We start from the raw sequence: 25,394 nt of genomic DNA on the forward strand, positions 1-25,394 counted from the left end.
GGCAACCTGGAGGTGATGGGGCTCATGCTGGGCAAGGTGGACGGGGAAACCATGATCATCATGGACAGCTTCGCTCTACCGGTGGAGGGCACCGAGACTCGCGTCAACGCTCAGGCGGCCGCCTACGAGTACATGGCTGCGTACATTGAAAACGCAAAGCAGGTGAGGGGAAGTGGCAGAGGGTGTTTCTCTCCCTTCACGGTGTGGCTGCGGATCTTATAAGCTAATCGCGCAGAAACGTGTTCTGGGGTTTGCAGGCTTTCCCGCCTGCTCCCCTCCCACAGTGATAAAGTGGCTGTCCTGTTGTCCCGTTTCTTCTCAAACAGGGCTAAGAGAACTGCGTCAGCAGCAAAGAACACCCACCCCTTTAAACATTTTCACATATATATTTCCATGTCTGACAGTAGGTCGTCCAGTACTGCATTCTCCTTTCCTTTATAAATAACTTCCATTGCGCAGGAAGGGGTTTTGTGGCTGCAGCTGGTGGCTTGTGGATGGAACAAGGGGGGAGGGTGTTTCTAAAATAACTGATATAATACATGTTTCTAAAAACCATGCAAAATTAAATACAAAATATGTAGGCGTCAGAGATGCTTACTATTTGTAGATTGGAATATGACACTTATTCTTATCTTCTTGCTTTCTGAAGTCTTACTGCATAGCCATGTTTTCCATAAAAATAAAGACATTTGTGAAGAAAATGCCAATGAAGGAATAAGTAAGTTTCAGTGCAACTTAATTGTTCATATTTACAATTTGGAAATTTAGATCAACTGACTCAGATGTCTGTTCCCCCTCTTCGTCACCCTGTATTCACAGATTCATGTCATGTTAAGCCTCGCTATGCAGTAAAATTCTCACATGCAGAAGGATTACAGAAATATGAGTCTGCTCTGTGGCTGATGTAGAAACCAGCACGGCACATCAGAGCGCCTGCTGACATGCTTCTTCCAATACAGGGCAATCCTGTGCTACGAATAAGTATTGAAATAACTCTAACTCGCCAAGCTCAAATTATTTTGAGGCCCAGTTTACCCTTTGATTTTTCTTTAATCCTCAAAGTATTTTAAACCAGCTACAATTAGAGGGCCCTTCCTTATTCACTGGAGATAACAGAGCGGTATTTCGGTTATTTTGGAGAGTTGTACTTGTATTCACAGCCTTATGTACAGTTAGAGATATTTAAATATATGTGAATTAGGCTGGATCATAACATCAGAAAAGAGTAAACATAATCCAGAAGTAGGTATATGCTGGGACTTTTTAAAATAATTCATCCCTGTTCATGAGAAAATTTAGAAATAACTTATTTAATCTAGTTCCTTTTATCTGGAAACTATTAATGTCATGATACTGTTGTTGCAGAAAAGTGGGTAACTTGAAAAGATGTCTTTACCTAAAGATATATTCATACTGTCCAGTTCTTAGGTAGAAATAATGGGTTTCAAAATAGTAAGTATATAGCATAAAATTAGTATTTTTCGTATACAGTTAGTTCATCTTATGTTTAAGAGAGTCCTGGTTTATGTAGGAGTACTCATATGATAGGAAACGTTTTTTCTAGTTGTTTATATTGTACAGTTTTGTCTATAGTTGGTTTCACAATTCTGAAATTGAACTTGTGTGCAAATATAATAACTCAGCTTTACTGGTCCTCTGGCAGAGTTTGCATGCTGGCTGTTCCACATTTGATTTTGGCAAGCAGTTGTTCCTGGAATAACTCTTTAATATTAGATTGCAAGTTGATATATTCCCCTGCATAAGAACTTTACAGATGCCAACGTTCCAGTTATTTGCTTCTCCGTGGGCAGGATCTGGTGTTAATACAGTCAAAATGTGTTATTTGGCTTTGAAAAATGTTTAGTTTTTTGTTGGTCTTTAGTGTTTTGTTGGTCTCTCCTTCTCTGTTATGGGGGATGTAAAGAAAATACTATTCACCAATTCAAAAGTAAAATAAATCTTCCATTCAGTAGGCAGTTTGTGTGTTCTGTCTCATCTTAACATTTTTCTGATTTAACCTTCCTGACATACTGAGTATTTGGCAAAACCAAGCAGGCAATGCATCCAAACACAAAACTCCCAGTTAAGAACTGGCATATAGGGTCGTACCAAAATTACTCAACTTAGTATGGAGCAGCCAGTAAGCAATTCCTGAGAGAGGATTACAAAATTAGGAGCAATGGGGGTTCATTCTCCTGGGGTTTTTTTGTTTGTTTGTTTTTCTTCCAGTATTTGTAGAGATAGCCAGGTGTATTATTTGGAAACTCCTATTTTGAGTTTTTCTAATCCTAAAAATCTCAAAAATTCATCTTTTGGCTTTCACAGCATGCTCTGGTAATAATTTCTGTCACTTCTTGTCTTTGAAAACATGCCTCTCTGAAGTTATTTTTTAAACCTAGCAATAATCTGTATATATGCCTCTGAGATGTGTTACTGTACTAAATAATGAACATTCATTCTCTACTGACATACCAAACATTATATGAGATTATATATACTGATCTCATATCCACACTAAGAAATTTCTCTTCCATGCGGAAGAGTGCCAGCTTGCTTACCATCTCACCATGTGGAATCTTTTCTGTACTTCAGCTGTCATTAAAGGAGCTCCTGGCTCCTTGAAGTTCTTTGTTCTGTGGTAGTAGCTGCAACAGAGAATGCTAATACTACAGACTGTGTTGTTTCTAGAAAATAGTTTAGCAAAATAAGGTGTATGTTTAATATTTAATCTAGTATTAGTAAGTTAGCGTCGTGGGCTTTGTGTGTGTTCTTTCTCCTCTCACCGTGTTGTAGTATGCTGGAAGGCCCAACGGAGGTCAGCTGATACTGTCGGAACGGAGATTAACACTGGGTTTGTTTTCCTTTACTGCTGTTAGGTTGGTCGTCTAGAAAATGCAATTGGCTGGTATCACAGTCACCCTGGCTATGGCTGCTGGCTCTCTGGGATTGACGTCAGTACCCAGATGCTTAATCAGCAATTTCAAGAACCCTTTGTAGCAGTGGTTGTAAGTACTGGCTGGTGCTTGATAAAACTGCATAGCAAATTATGTTGGGGGGGGGGATAATTTTTACATTTCTGTTGTTAACATTCTAGTAGTGTATTTTGCATGATGAAAGTGTTAGATCCAAATTTTAAATCGGTATCTCTCCTTTTGCTTTGCTGGCCACATACTGGTGAAACCAGTAGTATTGCTTACCGAGGCCATTTTCACTGCATTGTTCCAGGTACGATAGCTCTGTACAAATCCATTACTCTTAACTTAAAGTTCTACTTGGTACTTTTGCGGAAAAATGTATAGAGCAATCCATATTCAGCCTCCTGCAATAGAACAAAAATCTGTTTCTTTTGTTCTCTTAGTTGCTTCTTGTGTTGAAATAGAGCAAAGCGTGTTCACAGAGTTCTGTTACTTTGCATCTAAAATGCCTTTTAAATTAAATCAATGGCATAGTACAAGGTAGAAGACACTAGGAAATCTATTTTTGAAAAAGAAATCTGAAGAAACTCTTTGGGCCCTTCCGGGTCTTCCAGGCTTCAGATCGCATTTGAAATCAAAAGTAAACCTTATTTTAGATACTACTTGTATATCCATTGCTACTGAAGAAAATAAGGGAAAAAAGACTGAAATTAGTCAGAAAGAAGAAATATAACTCTGATGGAAGAATTACGTTAGAAAAGGATAAATGACCCTTAAGAAGTATTTCCACCATGTGAGTTCTCTTATGTTATGACATAATTTCACAGATTCAGAACACTTTCCTTGGGTCTGCTTTTTTCTTTTTTTTTTTTTCCCTCCTTCTTTTTTTAATTACTTTTAAAATTAAACAGGGCATTAGTAAATACGTTAGCAAGGAGATTCCTTCATTCACTTCCTGCATTTTCCACCAAAATACAACAGATCACATAATACTCTTTCTTACCTCTAGTGGTTGTAAAATTAAAATGCAGATTTTTTTCATTATGGTTTATTGATTGCTCTTAAGTGCAATTTCTTTAGAGTATTTGGGATATAAAGAAAATGATTTTGAAAAAATGGTTCATAGAACGCTATTGATATTCCCGTCTTTTTAGAGAGTCTCATACCAACAGATGCCAAGTGAAAAAGTACTGTTTATGACAAAACAAATACAATTTGCGCTAATTACGTTTCTGAAATACAATTACTGTAAAGTTAATTTATGCCTGTAATAATTTATAAAATGCATTTAACAAGCATTACCTGTATTTCTACAGATTGATCCAACAAGAACAATATCTGCAGGAAAAGTAAATCTTGGAGCATTTAGGACATATCCTAAGGTAAATAGTTAAAATTATCTAGTGTGTGATCACTAAACTGTCTTTAAATTAATAGATTGGTTCTAAAGATTACTGCAGTTTGATCATCTGACAGTTCGATCTGCTGTGCTGTACTGTATGTCATTGTTCATTCTAAAAGAAGGACATGCTGATATACTGGTTATTGCGTGTCTTCGGATATTGATTGCGTTTACAAAGGTTGACTTCTAGTTTGTTTTTCATAGATTTTTGGCAGTGTTAAATCAAATAGACCGTCTAGATAGTGGAGCTGTCCTAAAATTATACAGCTCAATATAGCCATTTTTAATGGATATAGTTGTAGGTAGCATTCATCAAAATAGATTTATGTTAATTCTTCTCTATAATTTTTTAGACCTAAAACCAAATGTTAATAGCGTGTTTTATATGTTGTAATCTGCTTTTCATTTTGGAAAAGCAAGATTCAAAACTGTCTACTTAACTCTTCCAAATAAATATTACAAATCTTCGCAAAATAATGTACAAAAAAATGACTTAATTAAGCAACATGGAAAGGTTAGGCTAAAAACTAGGAAATCACATAAATATTGGAGATCTAGATCGCCAAATGCAGTCTTTCGTTTATACTTATGGCAGAGAGATAACTGTGCTATTTAATTTCAATCTAATAAAGTTCAGGTATATCCTTCAAATTTCCAGTTATTACTAACTCATCAAAAACTTCAGGCTGACAGCCAGCAAAACTGTAATTAACAAAAATGTTTGTGAGAGGTTCCCAGTTGTATTGAAGCATTATTTTTGTGTTGACAAATATACAAGAGATCTTCTTAGAACAGTTTGTGATTCAGGAGAATTTTCACTTCTGTAGGCAAAACCTCCTCATAAATACTTTCAGAATTTTGAGCAGGGAGAAGAATCCTACACCTGAAAACCAAATTGTACGTAGAAAATGCACATTGGAAGCATATTTTTAGGGAGTCCTCACAGTGGTCTGCAGGCAGTTCTTGCCTAGTCAGTAGCTGTGAGTGGCACCATCTTGGCTACACAAGTAACTGAAGTTTTATGTATCACTAAGGGATATCCAAGGCACGGATGTTTCTTCCCTCTTTTCATGCCTCCTATCTTACCTCAAAAGAGGATTGAAATCACTTCCAAGAATAGGTGGAGAAGTATTATCTTAGAAGAAGCTCGCTTTCTTTGATCTAAGAAATGATCTAATCATAGCTTGCCATCTTACTTGTTTGAAAAATCTCAACTATGACCACTAGTTTGCTTCCAACATGCTTTTTGATAGACCTGCAAATGTAATGACTGCTAGTAAAGCCAAATGTAAATCTTAGATCCAAGAAAATTCCAAATTTCAGGCTACTGGCAGAAATTTCACTTTCCCTAGGAAAAATAAACTAGAATTGCATAAACTAGAATTTTTGTGAAGTGCTTTCAAAGAGTGTAGGCGTTTTAAAAAGTCCCGAAATTACTGTGTCACCTTTGCCCTTTGTTGAATTTTTAGGGCTATAAACCTCCAGATGAAGGTCCCTCTGAATACCAGACTATTCCGCTTAATAAAATAGAAGACTTTGGTGTACATTGTAAACAGTAAGTAACATATAAACTACTAACTCTAGCACAAGTTCTCAATTTTTGTGTTTGGGTTAGTGATTCAGTATGGAAAAGTACATTTCTTGGAGTGTTTCAAATCTTGAAGTTCTTTGTTGGTTTTGTGAAAAAGTGTTACTGTCATTTGTCAGGAGATATTTTAAGGGAGAACTGTTACAAAGATGAAGACAAATCTGGTTAAAAGCTTTAGCAGTTGATTCCTGAACACCTGCGTCACTGGGCGTGTTAAGATTGTTTGTGCCTTTGGTAGGCTTGGAAAGTGGAGCTGCTTCAAGGATAACATCATCAACAGGAAAAATTACTGCTTTTTCTCTCCTGCTAGGTTACTTTCCATGAAGGTAGTTTAGTTTTAACCATTCTTTCATTAACTGTTCTATCCCCAGCCACATGTTCCCCACTTCATACCTACATTTATTTATTTGGCGAGGCATTTGTTTTGCCGGGCCAGTCCCCTGATCTGGTCCAGCTTGTGGGAGCACACACGTTCTTGCTGGTTAAGCTAAGGTGGGATGGAAAGTAGAGACAAATGTTGGAGACACAGTATTTGCAAAGAACAGCTAAGGAAAGATGGGACTGCTTCTTTCAATAACGGCTTGGTTTCAATTCTACCTTCAGATGTTTGACAAGCACTACAGCTTAAGCAGCTGTGTACAGAGAACTTGAAGGTCTCATTGACACCAGTGTGTACTGTAGGCTGTTGTGTATTTTTTTCACATTTTCGGTGAATGGATATCTGTTCTTCAGTGCATTTATAGTTGCATGCAAAGTCTGACCCTGAAGAGATGAAGACATTAAAACAATTGGAATTGGTCTTCCTATCCAATTTGAGGAAAAATCCCAAACAGTAGAACTATAATGTTTCTGTCATTTCAGAGTAGTCCTTACAAGTCTGGCATTGGCCATAAACCCATGCTTTTAAGCATGAAAGTAGGATATGTTTTATCCTTTCTTTTTTAGAGGTGATCAATTTGGGAGAGTTCATTTTGTGGTTTTCTTGAAGTTGGAAGGGCTTAATAGTTATCGTTATAATCTCCGTCTCAGGAAGTTGGCTTCTTGTACAAATTGTTTCTTTCCATCCAAACCAAGAAAATATTTTCCAGTCTTTCCTAGAAGTAAACAGCAGTTAGGCAAGGAGAGGGAATTAAAACTGGAAATTTGTCATGTTACTGAATCACTGATAATACAAAAGACTGGAGTGGTGGTGTCCTCTCAGTAGTATGGGTAGTCTGACTAAGAATTAAAAGTTTAGAGAACTTGAATAATGATCATAGAATCATAGAATCATTTAGGTTGGAAAAGACCTTTAAAATCATTGAGTCCAACTGTTAACGTAGCACTGCCAAGTCCACCACTAAACCAAGTCCCTACGCGCCACATCTATACGTCTTTTAAATACCTCCAGGGATGGTGACTCCACCACTTCCCTGGGCAGCCTGTTCCAATGCTTGACAACCCTTTCGGTGAAGAAATTTTTCCTAATGTCCAATCTAAACCTCCCCTGGCACAACTTGAGGCCATTTCCTCTTGTCCTATCGCTTGTTACATGGGAGAAGAGACCGACCTCCACCTCGCTACAGCCTCCTTTCAGGTAGTGGTAGAGCGCAATAAGGTCTCCCCTGAGCCTTCTTTTCTCCAGGCTAAACAACCCCAGTTCCCTCAGCCAATCCTCATAAGACTTGTTCTCTAGACCCTTAATGATCCTGTCTGTTTGGAATGCCAGTGACTACTAGTTGCTTCATAGTAGCAGTATGGATAATCTTAGTCAAACTTCTCTCCTTTAATTGGTGTTCAATTCCCAATGTGAAACTGCTTCCATTTAATCTTTTTAAGTAAGTTTATTACACTATTCCTCAAATAACTTGGATTTCTAATTTTGCATCTGCCACACATCTCTGAAGAACTGACTTAGTACCTCATTTTTCTTAGCATATATGAGATAAGGGTATTTGTTCTATCACAGGAATATTAAAGTGTGGTGTGTTGGTAGATTTTAAAGCATTGTTATCTCAGATGGAATTTCTTACAGAAATGACAAGCAAAATAACTTTCCAGAGAAATCAAGAGATGATAGGATTATTGATAACCTGTTCAAGAATTTCCTGATCAAAATAAAGTTTAATATAGCTCTTTAATGTTGCTGTAATTCATCTACACTAATGACTTTGCATAGCTCAGCTTTGTATCTGCTTTATCACCTCTTGTGAATTCTGTAGCACCACTAAAGCCTGGCTTTCAAAATAGGTGTGGTAGAATATAAGATTGTTTGCCTGTTCATAATATTTACTAGCATCGCACATTCCTAATTGAATTAGAATCATAGAATAGTTTGGGTTGGAAGGCACCTTTAAAGGTCATATAGTCCAACCCCTCTGCAGTGAGCAGGGACATCTTCAACTAGATCAGGTTGCTCAGAGCCCCGTCCAACCTGACCTTGAATGTTTCCAGGGATGGGGCATCCACCACCTCTCTGGGCAACCTGTTCCAGTGTTTCACCACCCTCACCATAAAAAATTTCTTCCTTATATCTAGTCTAAATCTACCCTCTTTTAGTTTAAAACAATTCCCCCTTGTCCTGTCGCAACAGGCCCTGCTAAAAGGGGATATATGCAAAACTGCAGTCATCTGTAAGTAACAATTATTACAGTATTGAAGATCCCAAGCATGGAACAGGGCATCATTGCATTGCACAAGAAGTTGTTAAGAGAATAATTTAAAAAACCTTGCAATCTCATTAAATAGAACACAGCAGTATGTGTGGGGATTAGTATACCTGTATTAAAGCTACATATTAAATGCTTACGGAAAAATTTTTAGAGTTAGAATTGGAATTGGGAGTAACTTTTTTATTGTTCAGTGCTTTGAATTTTTGAAGATATTTCCCATTGGTAGGGATTTTTTGAGATGCATGTACTTTGGGTATCACAGCCAAACAAGACATATTTAGATGGAAGCTTATTTTGTTTGCATGTTTGTTTTTAAAGGTATTATGCTTTAGAAGTCTCGTACTTTAAATCATCTTTGGATCGTAAATTGCTTGAGCTTTTGTGGAACAAATACTGGGTGAACACTCTCAGTTCTTCTAGTTTGCTTACTGTAAGTACCATAGTATGCTATCATGTACATGTGTTAATTCATTAGTGCTGAAGGCCAGACCCTCTACTGTAAAATGCTTAATGGGACACTGATAGATATAGAACCCACATTAAGAATCTATTTGCCAGATTAAACAGGAAAGGAAGGTTTTCCTAATCATAAATACTGAAATGTTCCTTATATCTGCTCTTTAAAAGTAGAAGGTGGGAATAACATGTTTAATTTTACTGAGTTCTCTATTCACTTAGATTTTGTCTTAAACACCTTTTAACCTTATAGCGCTTTACAGCACTGTAATGAATAGTATGCCTTAAAATAATGGTATCGAATAAGTAAACACTTAAAAAACCAACAAACCAAACAAAAAAACCCAACAAAAAAGACAATGGAACTGTTAGAACATGGTTGCAACAGAAGTACTGCAGGTAGACCTTCAATGTAACAGCTCAGCATCAAAACCTTCCTTTTGCAAAAGCCAATTTTATGCCTTTTCTCTTGGTCAAACCCAACTGATTTTACTTACTCTTTCATAACTTAGGACATGGGCTGAAAGTAATAGAGTGCCCATTTCAGGCTTTAGGTATTGAGAATTTGTCAGATGTTCAGCTTCTGTTCTCTCAACCACCACTCGTGTGCCACTCATGTTCTGTATCACTTCAATTGCAGATGTAGGTTAAAATGTGCAGTACTACAGTCTTAAAGGCTCTTTTCAGATTTTGTTTATTTTGTGTATAAATGCTTGAATTTATAGCTTAAAATTCAATATGTTTGTTGCCTTCTTTCTCCTAAGAATGCTGACTACACCACTGGCCAAGTCTTTGATTTGTCTGAAAAATTAGAACAGTCAGAAGCTCAGCTTGGAAGGGGCAGTTTCATGCTGGGTTTAGAGACTCATGATAAGAAATCAGAAGACAAACTTGGAAAAGCAACAAGAGACAGGTAAGATAATGCATTCTTGTGTTCTTCCCTGTAAAAAGTGTTATTTTGTTTTAAACTTTTATCATGCCTTTAATTGTAACCTACCAATTAAATTGTAACCTACCAAGATTATAGATAAGAATGATTAGATTATAGATAGAGATGAGAGATTCCAAATCTGACTAGTTATTTTTGAAAGTTTAAGAAAATCTTGCCTTTATTAAGCCTACAATGGCTTTTCAATCTTTGTTTCTGGAGCAAATTCAACTCTAGTTTACAGTTTATTAAACAAAAAATCCTTGTTAAATTCCATCAGTATACGGCAAACCAAAAAAGATGTTTTCTGTCAAATGCAAAATGGTAGCATTGCTAGAAAATAGCACATTTTATGTGGTTAATCAGGTTTAAACGAACAGTAAATAAAATTATTATATAGAATATGATTTTAAGAACTAGTGCCAAGTTGTTGTGGTTTAACCCGGCAGGCAGCCAAACACCACACAGCCACTCTCTCACTCCGCCCCCCAGTGGGACGGAGAGAGAATTCGAAGGGTAAGAGTGAGAAAACTCATGGGTTGAGATAACGACAGTTTAATCGAACAGAAAAGGAAGGGAAAATAATAATAATAATATTAATGACAGAATATACAAAATGAGTGATGCACAATGCAATTGCTCACCACCTGCTGAGCAATGCCCAAAAACCAGCAATCGCTACTTCCTGGAACACGCCTACCATTCATATACTGAGCATGACGTTACATGGCATGGAATACCCCGCTGGCCAGCTGGGCCAGCTGTCCCGGCTATGCTCCCTCCCAGCCTCTTGTGCACTTGGCAGAGCATGGGAAGCTGAATGTCCTTGTACTAGTAGGGTACTTAGCAACACCTAAAAACATCAGTGTGTTATCAACATTCTTCTCATACTAAATCCAAAACACAGCACTAGGAAGAAATTTAACTCTATCCCAGCTGAAACCAGGACATAAATCCAGTAAGTTTAGTTTACATTTGTGTAATACTTTCACTCACTTAAAAATTAAGAACTCCCTTTTTTCATATTTCTTAATTAATACATCTTCTTTCCACAAGTGAGGAAGGTTTTTTGTTGCGTTGTGTTTTGTTTTGTTTTTAAGTAGTAGATTACAGACATTCTGGCCTTTATTTTTAGCTACCCTGCCTGATAGCAAATACTTGCTATTATCAGTTAATTAACTTATCACTGGGTGTACAGCATCATTTCAAAGAAGTTGTAGTGTTTTCCCTCAGTGTTCTTTGTATGTTAGTTGGTAATCAGCTCTTTTCTTTTTTTGAGCTTTGAAGTACAAAAGTTGCTTCTCACTAATACTCACATCTCTCTCCCAATAGTCTTATGTATGCTTAGACTATCTATATAATGTTATAGTCACCATTTTCCCAAATAAAATATTTAACAAAGGGTAATAGTATCCAGCAAGTCATACAGTATCTTGGGCTGTTCAAAAATGTTGTATTTGGCAAATTCCAGACTTTTAAAACCAAGAAGTACTGCACTGTACATGCTAGTACAATCTCAGGTCCATCTGTGGAGAAGACAGGACTCACCTGCATGCATCTTAGGAGTGTTCTGAGTGAGATATAATTCCATTTAATAAGGAACAATTCTGTAGAATCCTTTGGAACAGACTGCAAAAATGGAATAAAATCTGGGATGTTCTACTTTTCAGATTTGGAGGTTTTCTGGTCCTCTTCCTCATCATTTTATCCTGATAACGTAGGGCAGTTTTCTTATATTCTCTTCCCCCCGCCCCTGCCACGTTAGCAATATGTGCCATAGTACGAACTTTACTAAGGAACTGATTTTTGAGTTACCAGATAGGTGGTGAGTTTAATGATAAGTAAAAAAATCAAGAGACAAAAAGGAGGCCTTGTGTGAAAAGACTGATTTATAAATAAATTTATTTATGTCTTGCTCAGTATGCTGAGCACGGGCTTTGCCTTAATAGAGGAGTCAGCTTGCGTTGGACAAGCCTTTGTTCCGCCATAAGCAGGGGGGGAATACCTGCAAATGTAATATGGTCATTGCTAAATAGAATCAGAGTTGCTGTTGTGCTAGTGTCTTCTGTGCATTTGTTTCCTTGTTATGGAAAGTTAACAGCTCTTACAAGTTTTCTAACAAACATGACTGAGTTGAAGGGGGGTTGACTTTATAGAAGTTAATACCCATTTAGACTATTTTAGTTGTGGAATACATTTGCAAATGGAGTTAAGGCTGTTGCTAACTCAAAACAGCCAGGTTAGGTGATACTTCCCAGTTCCTGTAGTGAAAAAGTTAGAATAGCAATGCTTTGAAGACACGAGAAGGATGGAGTTGCTGACAAGTTTGCTTTGATTTTGGTCCCTGTTTGGTGTCCCATAATACAGACTGCATTTTATTTTTATGTTACTCTCACATGCTTACAGATATTCTAAGAAATAACTCCTCCTCTGATCATCCCACTATATTATTTCTTGCAGGATTTCTAGAGATTTTTCTGTTCTGTTTCTATTTAGTCATCATCAGTAGTTAGTTTATAAATTGTAAGACTGGAAGGGATTGTTGTTGTCATCAGTTTTGCTTTCCTGTGTAACAGAGGCTACTGTAGTTCCCAAAATGGATTGTAACACTTTTACAGATGCGTATTTTTCTTCAACTAATAATCTTTCCTAAGAAAAGAGAAAAGACAGCAGGAGACTTGTGCAGGTATCAGGACAATTGATTCAATGGCACCTAAATTACTTTCAAGAAATAAGGTTGCAAAGTTTGCTAAAGGATTATTGGGTGTACCTGTTTTAGGAAAAACAGTACTGTAAGACATTAGCATAAAGGTGCTTACACTTGGCTATATGATATCTTCTGTTACTGTACATACACATCTCTAAGAGCCATTTTCTAAGAGTACATATGCATTAGCCAAACGGTGCTCCAAGCCAGCTTCCCTTGCCTAGGATTCCTTTATCTATCTAGTAGTAATTTGTCCCTATTCTCCATGCCTTCAGGGCCGATTCATCTTTTGCATTTGTATATTCTGTTCTGAGACATTTTTATTTGTTAATTTGACACTACATCCCCCTAAGCCAGGCACACTGGATGAAACTTGGATCAATAGGAATCTTCTCAGCTGTTTGGGGGTTTTGCACGTTACATATTTTGACTAATAACTGATTAGCTCTGTAAACTCTTCCTTTATTCTCAGAGGAGCTATGGTTACTGTGCACTACTGGTGTGGGGTTGGGCAGAGGAGATACGGCAGAGAACAGTGAGAGCCTTCAGGTATTGATAACAGCTGGTATCTCCATTCCCCCAGAGATTTTTTTTTTTTTTGGTTCAGATGACTCACTTGCTATTCTGAATGTAAGATGTCCTAAAGTGCCAGACAAAGAAGTTTTCTGGAATTGGTCTTTGTGTGTATAGTGCTCGTCAGTTTGCTTTTTAAGTAACAAAAAGCTATTGGCAACAATGGCTAAATTGCTGTGTGTGACTTTTCCTTTCTGGACAGTTGTTAAGATTCATGGGGTTATGGGCACCCTGAACTTCCAAAACAGCTGAATATCTTCAAATAAAATGACAGTTCAGTTCAGTGTTTGGCCAACGTTGAATTTATGCTTGTTTTTCAGCTGCAAGACCACCATAGAAGCTATACATGGATTGATGTCTCAGGTTATTAAGGATAAACTTTTTAATCAAATTAATATCGCTTGAAGTGCATCACCAGCTGATATGTATCTCCAAAGCAGAAAAAGTCATGGTTTCTTTTGCTTGGACTTGTTCAATTTGGGAAATGAAGCTGGAGTGGAAAATTATTCATTTAATTTGTAGTGCTTTAATATTTCCCACCTGTCTGACCAGTTTTAAAGAACAAAATGTTCTGAAATGTAGTGCAACTTTTTGTTCTTTATCATAAAACACAACCGGTTTGGAGAATTGTTCCAAAAGAAAAATAAATGTGACACTGGATTTTGCTCTTAGGTATTTATCTCTATTATCCAACTGCAATAAAACAATTTTGAAAATGAGTGAGTGTTTTGGGGCTTGAATTTTTTTGGCAAACATGCATCTCCTCTTACTCTTTTTCTTATTGTTCTGTAGAAAAGTTCTGTCCACTCAGTTTAGATAGGTAACCGATGCAGCGTAAGAAGTTTGTTTCTCAGATTTTCATTTCTGTGTTTAATTTTAAGAATTGAAATTCCATTTGCTTATCTTTTAACAAGTTACTAAATCTAATGGAGTCTTTCCTGATTTAGTTTTAGTGATCCAGCCAGAAATGGTTTCTTCTCACAGTGATGAAACATTCATGCATGATATAACAGTATTTTGCTTGTAGCTTCACACTTACGATGGACATTTTATATTTCTAAGGAGTCAAGTAATGACCAGTTCCACAGTGAAACTAGTAATATGGTTATATACCATTATTTTTCTCCTGCTCACCTTCTATTGCTTGTCATAGTGACTTGTTGCATGCAAAGGAATAAAATGAAAAATTTTTATCTCTGAAATACGCATTAGGCTAATTTAGGGCCACAGATACTAAAACGCATTAATCATAATTGCTGGCTTACAACATGGTGCTGCTGCAGGGCTGAAATAAGTTTGTTTTGGAGGCTTTCATACTGCATTTCAATAATTCAAGATGTTTGGATTTCTTCTAAGTTTTTATACTTAATCCTGAGTTTCCTGGGGGTTTTGGAATGTTTACTTTTGGGATAATTTATAACATGCTTTATACAATATGCCATTACGCTTCATACCTTAAGTAACGGATATTCCTTTTCAACCTTAACTCTGCCTTGATGTGGGTTTTGTTTTTGTTTTGGTCTGGAAATTTTAATAGCTATTACTCATTTGGGGCTTTTCATCCAAATGGATTTGAAGCTAAGATGCAAGTTATACAATGGAAACTTACCATTCAGCAGGGAAATGCAGATATCCTGAAGCAGAAATTCATCAAGAGTTTTAAGCATCCAACAGTATAGGAAAAATATATTTACTCAGAGCTGGTAAAGTTGAGATAATTATCAGATGTGCAGTTTGGCAGGAGAACAATTTTACGCTTCTTCCAGCATGGCAGCAGTGGTGGGAAGGCAGGAGAAGAAAGCTGTGGTATTTTAATATTCAAAGCTATTAATTTTCTTGGAAATGGCAGCGATAGACTTCTCTACAAGCAAGCACAGTACGTAAGCCCACAGCAGTACCTTTTAAGTTCAAGGAAGACACAGCAAGTGTACCTGGCCTGTAACTTTTTCTACTCATTTTCTTCCACAGGTGTTTGTGAGACTTTAAATTTTAGCACACAGCCCTTGTCCCATTCAACATGTGTTTACGCATAGTACACTGCTTTTGTGAGAAAATATCTATTAGGAAATATAACCTATGTTGCCACTTTATAGAATTCTCTTTGCACAACATGATCCAAAAGTTTTGGACATCTTGTATCTACCTGAAATATAAAATAATAGTTTAATCTTATATTAGTCTATTTAGCGTATTTAAACTGTCGTCATTTGTGATAGCAATGAGCTGAAATTTCATGCATGTAGGCTCAGGCTGAATTTTTTTAGTCACAGTTGGCTTTAAAATACCAAGTTGTTTTATAAACTATAGGAATATGAGTGCTGATGCTTGAATGCTGATGTAACAGTTGTCCATTGATTTACATGCGTTGTTACTTGCTGAGCATATAGTGTTATAACTCAATTTAAAATCATACATGTGGGGTGGCTATACCTGTGGCCTCTATAGGATCCTTTCTGCAGTGTTCAGGAACCAAAATAACAATGCCCTTGTCTTTGATTAACCATTTTTAATGCTAGCATTATTCCAAATTCTGCCTTAACTGAGATCAGAATTCCATACATTGAAGATGATTACCACAAAGGAGTCATCCAATATGTACACACACACACACATACACACACACGTGTATCCTAAATGATGGAGAATCATTAAGGGACAGAAGGTACGCCTTAATTCTACCAAATAGTTTTGAGACTTTAAAAATATTAGGAATAAAGGTATTCTTGAGAACAATACACGCTGTATATCAACAAATACGTTAATTTGTTCTTCCCCGTTTACACCCACTTTTCCTTAGAAATTAGTTTATGCAAATGAGTGCCACATATCCGGTAATTTTTTCACAGCTAAAGTAATTCAGTAACATACTAAAGCACATGCAAATAGGTTCTCATTATTTAGATTTTTGAGACAAGCATGCATACAAAAATTCTGAGTGCCTTTGACATTCCAATAAATAAAACTCTAATTCAATGACCACAATTAATTTCTTCATCTAACAGTATTTGCCAACAGATACTAAAATTATGGAATGCTGAAAATGCTGAATTGTGTTTGAACTTCTTCCCTCTCCTGTTCTTCTGTTTTTCTTTTTTTCGAGTTGTCCTGTATGCTCACCTTTCTCATGTATCCAAATTGAATTTTTAAACAATTTATACATTCTAATCTCAACAAAATCCAAAGAAATATATGCATATTTGTAATAATCAAATACCAAGGACTAAGCTGTAATTCCTGATTGAGTACCAGTTTGCCTTTATTGTGCACAGGCTTTAAGAAGAGCCTTTCAGATTTATTCTGTGATTACTGAGACAGTCAAAGACACTTCATTGTCCTATCAGACCTCCCTCTCCTTCGAAGTTCCTTTCAAATGTTTGGTAAGGCCTGGAATGGCAGCTCCTATAAGTGAATTTTTTTGCCTGAAGATTGAATGGTTGTGCTTCTGCTGCCACATGGAACCTGAAAAAAGACATAATTTTTCTTGCCTTTTTCTTTTTTAAATTTACTGAATGGAGTAATGCAGCTGTGAGAGACTGGCTTCTATCTCTGTTCACCTGTTGTCCTATCTTCCAGTCTACCTAAAAGGCAAATAGGCAAGAGAAGGTAAGGGGTTATGGGAAACGCCCTGCTGGTTGGCCGCCTCTAACAGCAGCATCGGAGTGCTGCTGGGGAAGAGCACGTGAACCTGGCCACTTTTTTACCTGTTTTGAATGGATCTAGTAGCTTTATAAGAGTATTTCTAGTTCTAATAGCGTGGCACATGCCGATTAACAGTTTTGTTTGCCTTACCCTCCACCTTTATGATTTATTAGCTTTTATCATATCATCACCTCAGCCTTCTCTCCAAACTAAGAAGTTTCCGCTTTTTCATGCTGCTGTTATAAAGCTGCCACTTTACCCACTCGATCATTTTAGTTGCCCAGCACCCAGAACTGCCCTGTACTCAAGGTTCGGGTGCACCAAAGTTTTATAGAGGCAAAATAGTTCTCCCGTGTTCTCAGTACCCCTCCTGGTGACACCCAGTGTTTGGTTGGCTTATTTGATTGCTGCTGCACATCAAGCTGATGATTTCAAGATCTTAAAAACTGCTTAAGTTTGAATTGGTAGGTACAACCCTGGAAAGCATTGTGCAGGCATGGTTCAGATTTTCCCAAGATGCATTTATCTACATCAGAGCTCCTCTACCCACTCAGTTTTGTGAGATCCTTTTGGAGTTCCTCACCATCAGTGCGGTATTTGCTACCCAGAAGAGCCAAGTTACCAGCTGAAAACTTCGAGATACTTAGTTATCTTTAACTCTTCGGGGTTTCATCTGATTGACATGCTTATTTCAGAGAGTCGACCTCAATGATACTGATTATATTTTACAATGTATTGCCATACTTTTGCACAGTAAAGTCAAATGCAAAATATTGTGCTGTCCTTAACAAAATCCAAGCTTGGGTTGTCTTTATAATTCGGTACAATGTCTAGCCATTGTTTCGTATTCTGAATATCCAGAATACTGCACAGAGAACAGTAACTCAACTATAGGACAAACCTTTGAAAATAAACACATTGGAGGACAAACATTGAATTGCAGTGACTGTAGGGAAGAATGTTTTGCTCTCTAAAGGCTGTACACTGGAGAAGGAGATGGTTTCAAGCCTAGCGCATGAATGATGAGGTGCGGATGTAGGACTCATGCATGCACAATTACTCATTTATCTTGCATATGCCTGCACTGTATCTGACTGCCATATATATTCATATATATATATAAAAAAACCCGAAAATAACCACTTCAGAAACTTGCCAAGTTTGTATTCCTGGATTATTTTAAAAGTAACTAATAGCAATAGAAACATTGCAAATTTAGATGTATATGGTATATCTGAGGTATCTGGTCATATAAAGCAGGAATACTTCCATTTCTCAGATTTTATATGTAGCCAAGATACTTAAGGTACTGAAATTTTGTTTTGAAGTCCCGCATAACCAATTAGATTACCTACTCAGTAGATACATTGTTAACTAACCTGTAAAATGTAACATCTTCACTCTGGTTGCATTTGCTTTAGCGATGTTTGTGGATAGTGTTTAACAAAACTGTAAAAAGCTAAATTAGGTGATCAGGCTATTAGGGCCGATTCTTTTCTAAATAATTCTGCATCCAGCAGCCCCCTAAGCACACCCCACTAAGCACCCAGATATTCAAAAACTCAGCACTTATTCAGAGGGAAAATGGGAGTTACTAGATGTTAAGTTTCTCTAGGTCTCTGACATTAGATGTCTACTGGAGACTGAGCCTTTCTGAAGGACTAGTCCTAACTGGGAGTTTTAAGCAATAATCTCAATACACTGAAGAAAGCCAAATTTTAGAAAATGTTTTGGTCCCAAAAATGCCCTCTGCCACCGTTAGCTACCAGTATCTGGATTTTGTTACAATCTTTACCCTTACAAGAGTATGAACAACCTCACTGAAGTCAAGAAATATTTTTGCTTTCGAAAAAGCTAATAAAAAGGCTAACCTTAATCTTTTGCTTTTAAGCAGCGTCACAAGTTCTTTAGTCGCCCCTTACCTCACATTCATGCCAGGCCAGAAGAAATATTCCTTGAGCTTTTGATAAATTATCTTTGATGCTAGTACTGGAATAACAGGCAGCCGTGAGCTGGCTACAACAGCTCTGTTCACCGTCCATCTTTGATATTCCCTGGAAAACTCCCCTTACCCCACAACGTCTCTATTCAGACTCTGCTTTACAAGGCACTCTCTTCTTTTCCTTGCCTTCGGTGGCAGTTTGTGCACACAAGCTCAGATTAAAAAGAATGAGCTCTTTTAAACTTGCTATTTAGTAAATGAAGGACAATTTTCTTGCATTTTATCACTTGTGCCTTTATAAAGCTTCGACTGCGTCTGGTTTTGGATATTTTTTTACCTTAACCTGTCTAGTGTTTCATGAAACTTCAGTGTGGCAGGCTACTCCTGCAGATATAGTAGCTTTAGAAGGTATAAGGTTGCCGTGAACTTGGGTACTGGATCACTCCTGCACAACGTAGTACATTGCCCCAAGGCATACAGTGTTTCTATAGTACTCCTCCATTTATTATGAACTGTAATGCCAGTTGATTATTTAATGTTATTAAAAAATGCAAGAATCCAACATGTGAAGCTAACTGCTGACATGTTACTATTTTGTTTATAAGGTTAAAAATATACTAAATATAAGTAAATATTAATTATCTTACTTATTTTCTCCCCTTTGCTAAATTTTGGAGATTATTTTATTTTAGGTCGGTGTTTTAAAATAAGCTTGGTATGTTACTTTCTCTTTGACAAACGTACTATTTATTTTATCTATTTTTATTGCTGTGCCCCAAAAAGTCCAAATCAGAATTGGACTCTCATTATGCTACTAACATATAATTAACATAATATGTTTATATACAATATTTAACGTATTTCTTGAAATCCCAATATAAAAGATTTTGTGTATCATACCATAAACTAGGTTAAGATAAAATGATAAAAACAAATACTTTCAAAAGTACAAAACCAGACAAAATTTAAATACTACAGAGTTGAGCTAGCATCATTTTAAGGGTCCCTACGAGGTGAAAATGATTAAAATATGGGGTGATAATACATAAGATTAATTGCATGCACATAGAATTTTTTTCTGGTGTCAAGTCTTGAAGAACTGATATCAGAGAGTCTCCAGTTAGTTGAAGGATTTTTCTGGAATTAAAAACAATTACGCTAAACCTTTAAGGAATTAATGAAGTATCTTGTTCCTCGGGGTGTATTTTTTATGAGCTGTAGTTTTACTTTTCAGAGCTTAGGAATAATATCCACGAGGAAATATGTAATTTAGGAAAGTTAATTTTGACCCTCAGATGAAACTTCTAACATATGAAATATTTGCTGTGACATTTGGTTTGTTTTTAATTATAAAAAATTGCTTCATACAGGGCTTTCTGAAAACTACAGTATTCTGGGAAGTAGCATGGTCCAGTGGATAGGTCATAGGACTGCATCTCAGGAGAATTGGGTTTTCTTCCTGACTTTTCACAAACCGGGAGTGCATAAACTTTAGCACGGCATTTTTGCCAGAGCCAGTGTCTGTTTTCCTCTATGAAATAAGAAGATTGATCATTAGCCTTTTAAAAATACAGATGAAAAAGGATATGTAAGTATTACCATTTTTATGCATTAAAGGTCATCGCTACATCTCCAGTTGTCAGACATTACCACCTTAAATAACAATTCTTAATAATGCTGTTAGCAAAGAATGTTTACTCTGTTTTACATAGTTTGTCTGTTTAGACCATCACTTAGATAGGAAATGCCTAAGCCCTTTGAGGGGATTATAAATATATTGGTTTAGGAGCTCTTCATTTTCAACTGAAACATGCATTCAACTCCTGTGTAATTTGTCCATCATTTCCTGTGTGAATTTCTGTTTGGTTTAGACCCCATTACCTTAGGGCTTGTGTATAACTGCAGTGGCACTACTTTATTATAAAAGGAAATTAATTTATGTGCCTGCATCTAATGGCATGCAATCTTTAGTAATTACAGCCATCTGAACTTTCTTCTCCAGCTGAAGACAAGTTGCATTCACTTACTCTATCATTTGAGGTTAGAATTAAGCTTGTATTTTAAATCTGTCTCCAAGGGAGGCATTTTCAGTCTGAGTTCCACAAAGCTGGAGATATAATTGGAGAAACCTAAAGGTACTAAAATGGCAGATATTCTTCCAACTTAAACAAGATGTATGTATTCTATATGGTGATACAAACTCCAAACTAGCTCCTCATTATACCAAGTTTTTGTGGAACATCTTCCTTTTCCACTTTAAAAATTCTTCTTACGACAACTAGGTATAATTCTGAAAGTGGCAAAAATGGTTTAACACAAATATTTTTGTAAAACATCAGCCAGGGACAAATAACATGTAAATAACAACTTACAATTATTTATGAACAAAGAAGAATCACTGTGTGAATACTCAGATTTGCTCTCTATACAGTGTTTCACAAAATAACACTGAGATACCAGTACATCTTCTGACTGTTTCTGAATAATAGCAGCATATAATAATTTTTACTTTTTTTTCTTGGTTTATCTGTCAAACTTCATTTCAATATTTGGAAAGCTGTTATTTTCTCTATGGTGAAAGTTATAAAAGTGTGTTTTGAGTTATTTCTTATTGCTCATCTTTGGAGACAGAATCTTGCAATCAACATTGTAGTCTCTGCTGGACGTAAGATACAATGATGTTCATAAAAAAACATTATAAACACTATAAAGATAAAGTGTTTGTCCTAACAAACAGATAGTTTTCTAATAACTTAGGCTCTAACAGATTTTAATGCTGGGAGATGCAGAAAGGCTATTTCACTTTTTGGCATCTGCCAATAATATTAATGATGATAACAGTTTTGTATTAATAACAGACCTTAAAGTTTTATAATAATAATTATCCACATTGGGCTTCAGGCCTTGTCTGGTTATTGGACATATTTTAACTTGATTTTAGGTGTATTTGCAGAAATAATTTTAGGAACTTTTGTAACAGCCAGCCTGTTATCTATCTCATTTTAATCATGGTAGTGGTTTTCTGTCTTTGCTCCAGCTTTGCTTAGGCTTGCACCGTTCTGTTGGTATCAGCAGTCAGTATGAGCAAAAGTGTTAATCCAGTTATGGAAGAAGTGACAAGGTATAACCAGTGAAACAGCAGTAGCATGAGACACGAACTGTGCATCGTCAGTGAGGAGAAGGCGGCACTGCAGGGACAGAACTCCAGTCCAGTGCTTCTTTAGCACAGGGAAGAAAAAGTAGCTTAGCTTTGAATGTGTAATCTGTTACTCATGCACGCATGAGATCCTGCTCAAAAATATCAAGAATCAAGAGGTGTTGTCAAGTAGTTGTCATGCAACAGAACAAATCCAAGAACTTGAAGTACTGCATGCAAGGTTAGGGCTTTACATAAGTAATTATTCCGGGTACCTGTCTCACCTAAACCACTTCCAGGATAGAAATACAAACATGTAGAGTTATGCTGCAATACACCTCTTTCAGAATAAGTTTGACATGTGGACAAAACTGAGGAAAAACATATTTACCAGAATTATTATTCATAAGCAGCAAAAATAACGATGCCCTGTCTCCTACAATATCTTATTCCCCGTTGACCGTAACTAAAAGGTTAGTGGGTCATAGCTGGAGTTCCCATCCCCATGTCTGTAATAGGCCCTCCACGCTGCTCCAGCTCTCCCTTCTGCCTTCCGGGCCGCGGTTGAACGAAGGCTGTCGGATTTTCGAGGGAGGCAAGCTAACGCCCACCCGCCAGATAAGCAGGTAACTGTTTAGGTCACGCTTCGGCCCCTCCCTCAAATGGGGACGCTAGGCTAGGAATCTTTTTTTCTAGCCAGTTGTTGAATTCTGTAAAAAATAGTAGAATTTATTGCCTTCCTATGCCTGTCCCTTTTGCCAGTTTTAGCCAGAGTTGGCTTGATGGGTTTAAAAGTTACTAGGCAGTATATACAGGCAGAGACATCAAGAACGGATAAGCACCATGTCCTTACGAAACCAGGCTGACAACGTCAGACTTAATGGATCATAGCTTTATTTTTCAGATAAAGACATTTCAATACAGCTCTCTGCAAGTTTATTGAAATTAAAGCACTATTTGCTCTGCCCTATGTTTTTGAGTACCTTATATTTGCTACCTTTGAAAATATAAAAACCAAAACAAATTTAAATTCAGTGGAAAAAGCTGTTTCAGACATATTGTACATATTAAAACAACTATACTGAAGCAACTGTATTGATTCCATTTTATACAGCTGTCTAGCCACAACGAGGAAGGCAAGAGGTACTCAGGAAAAAGTCTGACTGAATAAAAAGTTTGAAACCTGACCCTGAAAAAGTTTGTCAGAAATTGTAGGGCTTGAATTTAATGTTTTACAATTAGAAGTGTATCTTTTAAGGATATTTGTCTTATTCATTATATGACACACCCCCCATATAGAATATACGCAGAAATAGCTGTATGCAAAATGCATGGTAGTGCTTATGCAAGGGAGGCTCTTAAGGTGTTTTATGACCTTAGAAGGAAATTTCAGTTCAATCTTCCAATCTGGAACTGTAAGAAATATAGCCATCAATGATTTTACACAGGTATTTCCAAAAGTTTTTTTGAAGACAAAGACTTTTTGTACTTAGCCAAATTACTGCCATCCTGGAGAGTACACAGATGATTGTTTAATACTCTGTGCCACCAGATGAGAATCCTCTTTAAAATCTTAATGAATACTCTCTCTGAAACTTCTCATGGCTTTTTCTGCCTTTAAATCAAATTACTAACAGACAGCCCTAGACACCTGCAAAATCTACAGCCATGAGGGAGAGCAAACTAAGTCCAAAATTAACTTTCAGAATATTAACATACTTTTTTTACAGAAACATTTCCCAGAACAAGCAGCCCCAGGGCATGCTCAGTTTGGATTCCACCACAGAAATAAGGACATCTTACGATCTTTTGTATCCTCAGAGAGAAGGATATAGGAAATTTGAGGTTAGAAGGATGGGACTCTTTATACCTTGTCTGCATTTCTAACAAAGGTCAAAGCGGAACATGCTTGCTTGTTACAACATTTTGGTCATTTTTCCTATAAGAGAAATAAAGTCCTAATCTTGGTTTCATTCGAAGCAATATATTCTGTCACTGACAAGCTGATGCACTTTTATGTTCCAACACAGCTAGCACATAACATGTATGAAGTTTTATTGACTTCAGTGAGTTATTCATATGCTTAATTTGATAGAATCACAGAATGGTCGAGGTGGGAAGGGACCTCTCTGGAGGCTATCTGGTCCAACGTACCCACTCACGCAGGGCCCCTTAGAGCTGGTTGCCCAGGACCATGTCCAGCCAGCTTTTGAAAATCTCCAAGGAAGGAGACTCCCCAACCTCCCTGGGCAACCTGTGCCAGTGCTCGGTCACCCTCACAGTGAAAAAGTGTTTCCTGATGTTCAGAGGGAACCTCCTGTGTTTCAGTGTGTGCCCGTCGCCTCTGATCCTGGCACTGGGCACCACCGAAAAGAGCCTGGCTCCATCTTCTTAATTCCCTCCTATCCAGTATTTATATACATTGACAAGATCCCCCTGAGCCTTCTCTTCTCCAGGCTGAACAGTCCCAGCTCGCTCAGCCTTTCCTCGTAGGAGAGGTACTCCAGTCCCTTAATCATCTTGATGGCCTTTTGCTGGACTCTCTCTGGTACGTCCATGTCTGTCTTATACTGAGGAGCCCAGAACTGGACACAGCACTCCAGGTGTGGCCTCACCAGTGCTGAATAAAGGGGCAGGATCACCTCCCTCCATCTGCTGGCAATACTCTAATGCAGCCCAGGGTACCATTTGCTTTCTTTGCAGCAAGGGCACATGGCTGTGTCACGTTCAATTTGGCATCCACCAGGACGCCCAGGTCATTCTCTGCAAAGCTGCTTTCCAGCTGGTCAGCCCCCAGCCTGTGCTGGTGCCTGGGGGTGTTCCTCTCCAGGGGCAGGACTCTGCACTTCCCTTTGTTGAACTGCATGAGGCTCCTGTCAGCCCATTTCTCCAGCCTATCGAGGTCCCTCTGGATGGAAGCACGACCCTCTGGCGTCTCAGCCGCTCCTCCCAGTTTTGTGTCATGAGCAATTAATTAATTCATTTAAAAAGGCACCAAAAAGGTTGATATAATATTGATTTTAAAAAAAAAACCAACCCCAAATTGGAATAATGTTTCATCATAGAAAAAATGTATTAAACATTTGCTAATTTTTTTGTTATAGAGCAGTGCTGCTACATACAGTATCCACTCAATTTATTAAACAATGAACCCTGCTAATTCAAGCATGGGGAAATGAATCCCATAATTTTGATTTTGACAATAATTCATGCTCACAAAAATGCCTGGCATGCAGGAAGAAGGGGTAATACCAGATGGAAAACCTCCAGGTAAACAAAATTTAAGAACACATAGCACTATGAAGATGTTAATAAGGCAATGAGCTCTTCATAGGGGAGATTTTGTTCAAAGACCATTTGCATCACCAGGTTTCAAAGTTTTCTTCTGCGATATTCCTCTGTTGTGATTTCCTCTTCTACAGACTCCTGAGGCGGGCTGACAGGCCCCAGCCAGCCG

General features: G+C 37.3%; 1 protein-coding gene across 1 annotated transcript; it reads left to right on the top strand.

The window, feature by feature from the left end:
- Window positions 1-3: 3 nt before the first annotated feature.
- COPS5 (COP9 signalosome subunit 5) lies at window positions 4-13,935 on the top strand (the record flags this gene model as incomplete). The annotated part of the gene is made up of 7 exons (XM_009577305.1): window positions 4-162; window positions 2,877-3,005; window positions 4,232-4,297; window positions 5,787-5,872; window positions 8,875-8,986; window positions 9,777-9,925; window positions 13,541-13,935. Coding segments are annotated over 7 exons (786 nt in total), but the record flags the coding sequence as incomplete, so codon positions are not given.
- Window positions 13,936-25,394: the final 11,459 nt, after the last annotated feature.

Source organism: Fulmarus glacialis, unplaced genomic scaffold, assembly GCF_000690835.1.
Source record: "Fulmarus glacialis isolate BGI_N327 unplaced genomic scaffold, ASM69083v1 scaffold1085, whole genome shotgun sequence".
Taxonomy (NCBI): Eukaryota; Metazoa; Chordata; class Aves; order Procellariiformes; family Procellariidae; genus Fulmarus; species Fulmarus glacialis.